Source organism: Tenrec ecaudatus, chromosome 14, assembly GCF_050624435.1.
Source record: "Tenrec ecaudatus isolate mTenEca1 chromosome 14, mTenEca1.hap1, whole genome shotgun sequence".
NCBI lineage: Eukaryota > Metazoa > Chordata > Mammalia > Afrosoricida > Tenrecidae > Tenrec > Tenrec ecaudatus.
In genome coordinates, this window is record NC_134543.1 from 74,860,027 (window position 1) to 74,869,575 (window position 9,549).

At 42.9% G+C, this 9,549-nt stretch overlaps 1 protein-coding gene across 1 annotated transcript; it reads right to left on the bottom strand.

The window, feature by feature from the left end:
* Positions 1 to 3,343: 3,343 nt before the first annotated feature.
* Positions 3,344 to 9,053, bottom strand: LOC142426616 (large ribosomal subunit protein eL37-like). Its single transcript, XM_075532216.1, has 2 exons — positions 8,982 to 9,053; positions 3,344 to 3,649 (listed from the first exon to the last, which is right to left on the bottom strand). The coding sequence occupies exons 1-2, from the start codon at positions 9,051 to 9,053 to the stop codon at positions 3,344 to 3,346; spliced, it is 378 nt and encodes a 125-aa protein (XP_075388331.1).
* Between the last annotated feature and the right edge of the window lie 496 nt (positions 9,054 to 9,549).

Here is a 9,549-nt window from a genome sequence, read left to right on the forward strand (position 1 = left end):
ATTGTGCCAAGCACATTTGTACATTTGTTGCCATCATCATTCTCAAAACATTTGCTTTCTGCTTGAGCCCTTGGTATCCTAGGGTCCTCTTTTTTTACCTCTCTCTCCCACCCTCCCTCCCTCCTTCATGAACCCTCGATAATTTATAATTATTATTATTTTGTCATGTCTTATACTGTCCGATGTCTCCCTTCACCCATTTTTCTGTTGTCTGTCCCCCAGGGAGGAGGTTATATGTACAACATTGATTGGTTCCCCCTTTCTACCCTACCTTCCCCTTCCCCTCCTGGTATTGCTACTCTCAATATCGGTCCTAAGGGGTTCATCTGTCCTGGATTCCCTGTGTTCCCAGTTCTTATCTGTACCAATGTACATTCTCTGGTCTAGCCGGATTTGTAAGGTAGAATTGGGATTATGATAGTGGGGGGAAGGAAGCATTTAGGAACTAGAGGAAAGTTGTATGGTTCATTGTTGCTGCATTGCACCCTGGGATGCTCATCTCTTCCCTGGGACCCTTCTATTAGGGGGTGTCCAGTTGCCTACAGATGGACTTTGAGCTACCACTCCACACTCCCCCTTTTTCACAAATACATGATTTTTTGTTCTTCAATTCTTCTTAGGTCTTCCTTAGTCAGTGTCCAGCTTTCACATGCAAATTATGTAGTGGAGAATGCCATGGCTTGGGTCAGGCATACATTAGTCCTCAAAGTAACATCCTTGGTCTTGAGTACCCTAAAGAGGTCTTGTGCAGCAGCTATACCTAATGTAATACATCTTTTGATCTCTTAACCACTGCTTATATAAGCATTGATTGTGGATCCAAGAAAGACCAAATCCTTGACAATCTCAACTTTTTCTCCCTTTGTCATGATGTTACCTATTGGTCCACCTGGCAGGATTTAAAATACGGTGGCATAACTTCCAGCATTCCAGCAGCATGAAGGCACCATGGCACAATGACAGACTAGTGGTGAGAACAGTCTAGCATAATGAATTTTTAGCACATATGGTTAAATTAATATTTTTATTTAAAAAATCATTTTATTGGGGGCTCCTACAACTCTTATCACAATCCATCCATGGTGTCAAGCACATTTGTACATTTGTTGCCACCATCATTCTCAAAACATTTGCTTTCTGCTTGAGGCCTTGGCATCAGCTCCTCATTTTCCTCCCTCCCTCCCCGCTGCCCCTCCCTCATGAACCCTGATAATTTATAAATTATTATTATTATTTTGTCATGTCTTACACTGTTCGACATCTCCCTTCACTCACTTTTCTGTTGTCCATCCCCCAGGGGGGAGGTTATATGTAGATCCTTGTAATCGCTTTCCCCCTTTCTACCCCACTCTCCCTCCGCCTTCCCAGTATCACCACTCTCACCACTTGTCCTGAATGGATCATCTGTTCTGGATTCCCTATGTTTCCAGTTCCTATCTGTACCAGTGTACATCTTCTGGTCTAGCTAGACTTGCAAGGGAGAATTGGGATCATGATAGTGGGGGGGAGGAAGCATTTAGGAACTAGAGGAAAGTTGTATGTTTCATCGTTGCTATACTGCACTCTGACTGGCTCGTGTCCTCCCCGAGACCCTTCTGTAAGGGGATGTCCAGTTGCCTACAGATGGATCTTGGGTCCCCAATCTGCACTGCCCCTCATTCACAATGATTTGATTTTTTGTTCTTTGATGCCTGATAACTGATCCCTTCGAACCTTGTGATCACACAGGCTGGTGTGCTTCTTCCGTGTAGGCTTTGTTGCTTCTCATCTAGATGGCCGCTTGTTTATCTTCAAGACTTTAAAATCCCAGATGCTATATCTTTTGATAGCTGGGCACCATCAGCTTTCTTCACCACATTTGCTTATGCACCCATTTGTTTTCAATGATCGTATCGAGAAGGTGAGCACACAATGATATAATTATTTGTTCTTTGATGCCTGATAACTGATCCCTTCAGCACCTCATGATCACACAAGCTCGTGTGCTTCTTTAGCACATTAAAAAAAACCATTTTATTAGGGACTCATACAACTCTTTTCACAGTCCATACATACATCAATTGTGTAAAGCACATCTGTATATTCTTTGCCCTCATCAATTTCAAAGCATTTGTTTTCCACGTAAGCCCTTTGCATCAGGTCCTCTTTTTTCCCCCGCCCTCCCCGCTTCCCCCTTCCTTCTGAACCCTTGATAATGTATAAATTATTATTTTGTCATATCTTTCCCTGTCCCACGTCTCCTTTCACCCCATTTTCTGTTGTCCGTCCCTCAGGGAGGAGGTCGCATGTACAACCTTGTAATCGGTTCCCTCATTCCAACCCACTCACCCTCTACCCTCCCCGAATTGCCACTCACACCACTGGTCCTGGAGGTATCATCTGCCCTGGATTCCCTGTGCCGCCAGCTCCTATATGCACCAGTGTACATCCTCTGCTCTATCCAAACTTCTTTAGCACATTTTTTTGACTCAATGAATTTATAATAGAGTTTCATATAGAAGTCTTCATGAAATATGGCTACAGTGTAGCAAACACTTGTCTTTGACTTATTGTAGTGATGCGGTATCTATTTTAAGTGGAATAGCAGACTTTCAACAGTAAAATCCCCCTGAGAAATGCTGGCAGTGTTTTGTTATAAATTCTGTAGATAACCATCTCAAAAGAATGTGTGGTCTGTTACCCAGTAAGAACCAAAGAAGTAATGACTTTGCACAGAAAGCTCCCCTTTTGGGTCTTAAGCCATTACAGAGTGACTATGCTGGTGGTAACTCTGGAAACACATTTTTATTTTTAATAACTCCCATTGTAGTGTACCTATTTTCAGTGAGCTGATTCTGACTGACTCATGGCAAGTCTATAAATAGAGTACAACTACCCCTGTGGGGTTTGCAAAGCTGTAATGTTTATGGAAGCAGACTGTTACATTTTTCTTTGGAGAGAGAGGATGATGGGGTTGAACCACTGGCCTTTCAGTTGGGAGTCCAGCACTTAACCACTGAGCCACCAGGGCTCCTAATATTTTTTTCTTTTATTAGGGGCTCTTACATCTCTTATCACAATCCATACATTCATCCTTTGTGTCAAGCACTTTTGCACATACGCTGCCATCATTTCAAAGCATTCTCTTCCCACTTGAGTCCCTCATATCAGTTCCCCACTTCTTCCCCTGCCCGCCCTCTCTCATGAATGCTTGATAAGTTGTAGATGATAATTTCTGTATCTTACATCGTCCTCTGTCACCCGTCACCTACTTTTCTGTTATTCATCCCCCTGGGAGGGGGTTCTAAGTTGATTTTTTAAAAAAATACGAAAACATTGATTGCACAACTAAATGTTGAAATCCTTAAGATGAACTTGATGCTGCAACCGCTGCCCTCTTGGGTTTAGGAGTCGTTCCTTCGCGGAATCCATGTCTGAATCTGCAGTAGACAATTTTTAGGTGTCTCATTCGACCGGTACCGGTGGTATTTCGTCTTTCAGCCTTGGCACTCCTGTTACACTTTCTCTTGCGCTTGGCTGGGCCGCCACACTTGCCACAGGCCGACTTTTGGAGGTGGCAGGCCTCGGTGCCACAGCGGCGGCACAAGGTGTGCATCTTACTGTGATGCTTTCTTAAGGATGACGTTCCCTTGTCATCTGGCTTCTGCGGCTGAGATCAAAGAGGCCGGAAGAGCTCTAGGTTGATTCTTGTGATCCATTCCTCCTTTATCTCCCCACCTTCCCCAATCCACCTGGTATTTCTATTCTCATTTTTGGCCCTGATGGGTTTATCTATCCTGGACTCCTCGTGTTGCAGGCTCTTATCTGTGGCAGTATGCATGCTCTGTTCTAATCTGATTTGTAAGGCAGAATTGAGGTCATGATAGTGGGGGCAAGGAAGCACCAAAGAACTAGAGGAAAATTTTACGTTTCATCGGTGCTATCCTGCACCCTGACTGGATCTTTTCTTCCCTGTGGCCCCTCTATGAGGGGATGTCTAATTGTCTACAGATGGGCATTGGGTCTCCATGCCATGTCCACCCCCCTTCACATTGGGTATGATTTTGTTCTGGGTCTTAGATGCCTGATACCTGATCCTATCAATACCTCATGATCACACATGCTGGTGTGCTTCTTCCATGTGGGCTTTGTTGCTTCTGAGCTAGATGGTTGCATCTTCAAGCCTTTAAAACTCCAGACATGGTATCTTTTGATAGCCAGACGCCATCAGCATTCTTCACAATATTTGCTTATGCACTCATTTTGTCTTTAGCGGTTGTATCGGAAAGGTGAGCATCACAGAATGCCGGATTGTTAGAGCAAAATGTTCTTGTGTTGAGGGAGTTCTTGAGTCAATGTCCAATGTCCATCTGCAACTTCAATTCTTAATATGTAGATATGATTACATAGTTCTATTCCCCTCTTATTATATATTTACATATGTACATGCCTGTATTTAGACCTCTCTAGCTATCCTTTGTCTCCTGGTTCTTTCCTCTATTTCCTTGTACTTTCCTCTTGTCCCACCATCATGTTCGGCCTTCATTCAGGTTTAGTAATTCCTCACAGCTACATTGCCCTTGATTGAGCCCCACTAGGCATCCTACGCAGGGCTCCTAATATTACGGAAGAGACTGGAGGCATTAAACAGTACTGCAGATCCAAATGGTAAACTGGCTTGTCATGGAAAGAGTGAACTAATGGATCAGCACAGTCAGGGATAGCCTTGTTCTGCATGTCCCGGCCCTCCAGGTATCTGCTGATTTCACCCAGGGTCTGCCTGTGGGAAAGATACAGAAGGAACTGCCCTTTACTCCAAGACTTGTTTGGCTAAAAGAACTGCAGGGAATGACTCTTGATTTACTTCTTAGAATGTTAAAGAAGCAAATTGAAAATTTTCTGGGTGAAAAGTCAGGCTGTAAGTTAAAAAATTGGTGATAAAAGGCACATACTGAGTTTCTAGGAAACCAAATACCACATAAAATCTCTTTGGAGGGTGGCTATTGGGTTTGTCAATTACTGTATGTATTCTTAGAATTAGCAACTACACTTTTAGTAATTCAACAGATATATTTGGACATTGATATAACAGAGCTAGTGACCTAGAATTTTTTTGTTTGACATTTCTAAGTCTAGGATTGGTTTGTAACTTACAGAAATAGTTTGCTAAAGCAAAGGCATGTTTATATCATGTTTTCTTATTTCATTGGCTCTGCAGAATTGTGTAACCTGCCAGAAGCCTTAATTAGACAGTTCTAATATATCCTATACTCAAAAGGTTAGAATTACAATTAATCAAGGTGGCATTTTCTTATAACCTAAGAGTTGTTAGGTATTATATTTTCTGATCGCCAAATGGGAAATAAGTCTCCCAAACTTTCAAAATGTGTGATAGGTAGAAAAGGGACAATATCAAATCATTTATGTTCTATAGTGGTTATGCATTGGGCTGTGATCTGTATAGTCAGCAGTTCAAAACCACCAGCTGCTCCTCGGGAGAAAGACAGGGCTTTCTACTCCGTCAACAGTTACGGGCTCAGAAACCCACATGGGGGACTGCTGTGAGTTGGTGTCAACTCAATGGGAGTGAGTTTGGTTTGGTATGGTTATTTATATTACTATCTATCTATCTATCTAACTCTCTATCTTTCGATCTATCTATGATCTATCTATCACTAAGGGTATTTATTGCCACATGTTTGTAATAACATAGAAAGGAAGAGATCTAGTCTCTGTCTAGACTGTCCACATGGACTTAGTGAGGAAAAAATCAAGAGTCATCTGGACAATAGAAAATTATGCATCTGTGAAAAAATGTGATTATATGTGTTAAGTTGAAATAGTCTTCAATATATGTTGCTAAGTGCAAAAGGAACTAATAGGGCAATGTGCATGGCATGATCCAGTTTGAAAATATGGTATATATAGTTGTATGTGCACGCAAGTATAAATGTGTGAAAAAACATAGGAGTACATCTGAAGGACACATAAGATGTAATAATGCTTGCATCTGGGGGAAGGAGGTGGTTTGGATAAGTTCCTTCTTATTTTTATATTTTTTATATGTCATGTGTGTCTTTTTATTACCTCGTAGAATAGAACAGAAAGACAACCCACGGTCATAGTTAAGCATAGCCAAGATGAAGGCTGGAATGCAGACAGGCAGGTCTAGAAAAGTTCATACAGTAGATGCAGGTGGTTCTGTGCTATGAGACTCAACAGCACATGTGGTTCAAGTGCGGTGTGGAGACCCAAAGTCCATCTGTTGGTAACTGGGGCATCCTCTTACAGAAGGGTCGTGGGGAGATGAGCCGGCCAGGGTGCAGTGTAGCAATAATGAAACATACAACTTTCCTCTAGTTCTTTAAGGCTCCCCCCCCCACACACACACTATCATGATCCCAATTCTACCTTATAAATCCGGCTAGACCAGAAGATGTACACTGGTACAGAGAGGAGGTGGAAACACAGGGAATCCAGGACAACTGAACCCCTCAGGACCAGTGGTGAGAACAGTAATACCAGGAGAACAAGGGGCAGGTGGGGTAGAAAGGGGGGACCAATTACAATGATCTACCTATAACTCCCTCCCTGGGGGATGGACAACGAAAAGTGGGTGAAGGGACAGTGTAAGACATGACAAAATAATAATACTTTAATTCTCAAGGATCATGAGGGAGGATGTGGAAAAGGAGGGGAAAAATGAGGAGCTGATACCAAGGCTCAAGTAGAAAGCAAATGTTTTGAGAATGATGAGGGCAACAAATGTACAAATGTGTTTGACACATTAGATGTATGTATGAATCCTTATAAGAGTTGTATGAGCCCCCAGTAAAATGCTTTAGTAAAAAAAACAAACAAAAAACATGTACAAATGTGTTTGATACAGTTGATGTATGTATGGGTTGTTGTAAGAGTTGTAAGAGCCGCAATAAAATGGTTTATTAATTAAACAAAAGAAAATGTGGTTCAAACAGGACAGGACTTTTTACACGGTGTAATTCTGACTTCTTAGTCACAAATTATTCCGATTTTAAGAAGGAAGAAATAAGTACATTTTCTAAAGAGCTCTCTGACAAACAAGATTTTGAAGACACGGAGAAGATGAGAAAAGGGCATTCTCCACAAGAACGTGTTCGAAAGTGGCCCATCGCCGCACACAGGACGTCAGGAAGAACTGTACCGCCTGTGATGCTGGGCTAGTGAAAACCCTTCACTAGACAAAAGGAGCAGCTGCCAGGGGCTGAGCATGCACCGTGGCTTGCCTTTCACTGTGCTTGGCTGGGTCAACTCACTGAACCTGGATGACAGCCAGGTGACGTCGACAGTGACCATTGTCCTGTTGTGCTGACAGAGAGGCTAGGTCACTGGTGCAAGAAGATGCCAGCAGTAGCCTTCCTCTAAGACCCAAGGATCAGCCCAAAGGTAGAAGCGAGGGCCCTACTCTAGGAAATAAAAAGTGCCAGGAGATTAAATGAAATATTCCTTTTCTGTTTAAGCCACAAAGTGTAAGCTACTACTTTGTTTTTTTTGTTGTTACTGAGCTCTGTGAGACTAATGTGGATGCGTTTGGCTGCCGCACTGCTCTTGAGATCGGCATCAATGGCAGTAGTTGGTGAGAGACTGCGGGGTCAGTCTCTGGTCAGACCACCCTGGGGGCACTGCATATCAACGACAAACTTTGGAAAAGAAACGGGCGTCAGTAGCACTGACAAGCAATTTGAAGAGAAAAATGGCTGTAAATCCCACCACAGCAATAATTCAATAATGCATTTAAAATTTTCAGCTTTAATTTTTCAGTTCTTTTAAATAGATTTAAAAAAACATACATTTTATTGTAATCATACTGTATAAATATGTCCACATTTTCTTTTTTCCACATATCATATATAATCATTTTAATTGTCCTTTTTAGAGGCTGAACAATTTTGTCATGTTGATGCATCGTAATTTACCACACCAAATTGTTGAATACTTTGTTTGTTTGCCTTTTCTTTCTATTGTAGAAAAATGTCATTCTGATCAATCAGGGTTCAATCTTTGCTGGTAGCATATATTATGGTTGTCCAAACCAACCTTCGAGCTGGCAATTGATTTTTTTCAGAGCCACTGGAATGAAAACAATGAAGATTAAAAAGATCTTCCTCCTTGTCCAGCAGCTTTTGCCGAGCCATTTATACCATGCTAAGGAGCGGGACCTGAGCTCAGTGACACCCACACGACAGCACCGTCTTTGTGGCACGAGGTACACGCACGTTCCTTCAGTGGAGAGTCCTTGCAGCAGTAAGACAGGACGTGCGTGACTCGGTGACCAACTACTAGTGTCTGTTAGACTGTCATGGTCAGGTGCCATCGAGTCCGTTCCGACTCACAGGGACCCGGTGGACCACAGAAGGAAGCGCCATTCAGTCTTGCGCCATCTCACAGTTACTCAGCCCATCTCCTCGTGGGCTTCCTCTTTCTTGCTGCCCCTCTGTTTTATCCAGCATGGCCTCCTTCTCCAGGGCCCCGTCTCTCCGGCTCCCCATGCTTGTTTTCCAGAAGCGTACTTCTCGGAGACAGATTTCTTAGACTCAACCCAAACTCACTGCCAGCGAGTCACTTCGGACTTGTGACCCTGAAGGACACGGCAGAAGCACTTCTGTGGGTTTCTGAGACTCTAACTGTTTACAGCAGTAGAAAGCCTCATCTTTCTCCCATGGAGGGGCTGGTGGTGTCAAACTGCTGCCCTTGAGGTTAGCAGCCCATGAAACTACTATATCACCAGGTCTCCTTACTGTGTGAAATCAGAAAGTAGTACAAACCCCTGTTTATCCCGTTCCTAGTATCTTGCATTCCTGTGGCACATTTGGTATAATTGTCGAATCTAAGTTCCACAGCTTGCTTTTGGAGTCCGTATGCTTGACACGGTCCTGTGCATTTTCACAAATACATGTCACGTGTCCACCATTACACCACCGTCCAGACTAGTTTCACTCCCGTCAGATTGTTCTGTGATTTACCTGTTCATTCCTCCCTTCGCCTACTTCTCCCCAGGAAATCACTGATCTTTGCACTTGGTCTAGTAATGTCATTCCGCTGGAAGCTCCTAGAGAAGGACTCATAATGTGTGACTTTTACATAATATGTGACTTTTTCACTTGGCAATCTGTGTTTAAGATTCCTCCATATCTGTTCATGGATCGATAGCGCTCTCTCCTTTCCTGTTTTGTTCTAACAGATCCCTTTATGAAGCGTTAGGACAGAGATAAAAGAAACATAAATCACCTTGGACGAGAAAAACCATCAGCATGGACATAGTAACCCACAGCCATCAGCTGCTTCTGAAACAGTGTGACCTTATAGGATGGAGTAGAACTGCCCCTTTGAGTTTCCAAGACTGTAAATATTTATGGGAGAAGAGAACTGTGTCTTTCCCCTTTGGAGCAGCTGCTTTTGTTGTGAGCAGTTCACTGTAACCCAGCATACCACCAGGCCTTTGACGTAAATAGTACAGGGGCCCAAATGGAGTCTGCTGACTCTTGGCCATGAGGCTTAATTAAAAAAAAATCATTTTATTGGGGGCTCATA

Bases quoted from the DNA above. Each gene is read 5' to 3' on its own strand.
- LOC142426616 (XM_075532216.1), bottom strand. From the start codon at position 9,053: ATGACATTACTAGACCAAGTGCAAAGATCAGTGATTTCCTGGGGAGAA. The intron at 3,650-8,981 runs GTAAATCACAGA...CTTTGATCTCAG, and splicing joins GCGAAGGGAGGAATGAACAG to CCGCAGAAGCCAGATGACAA.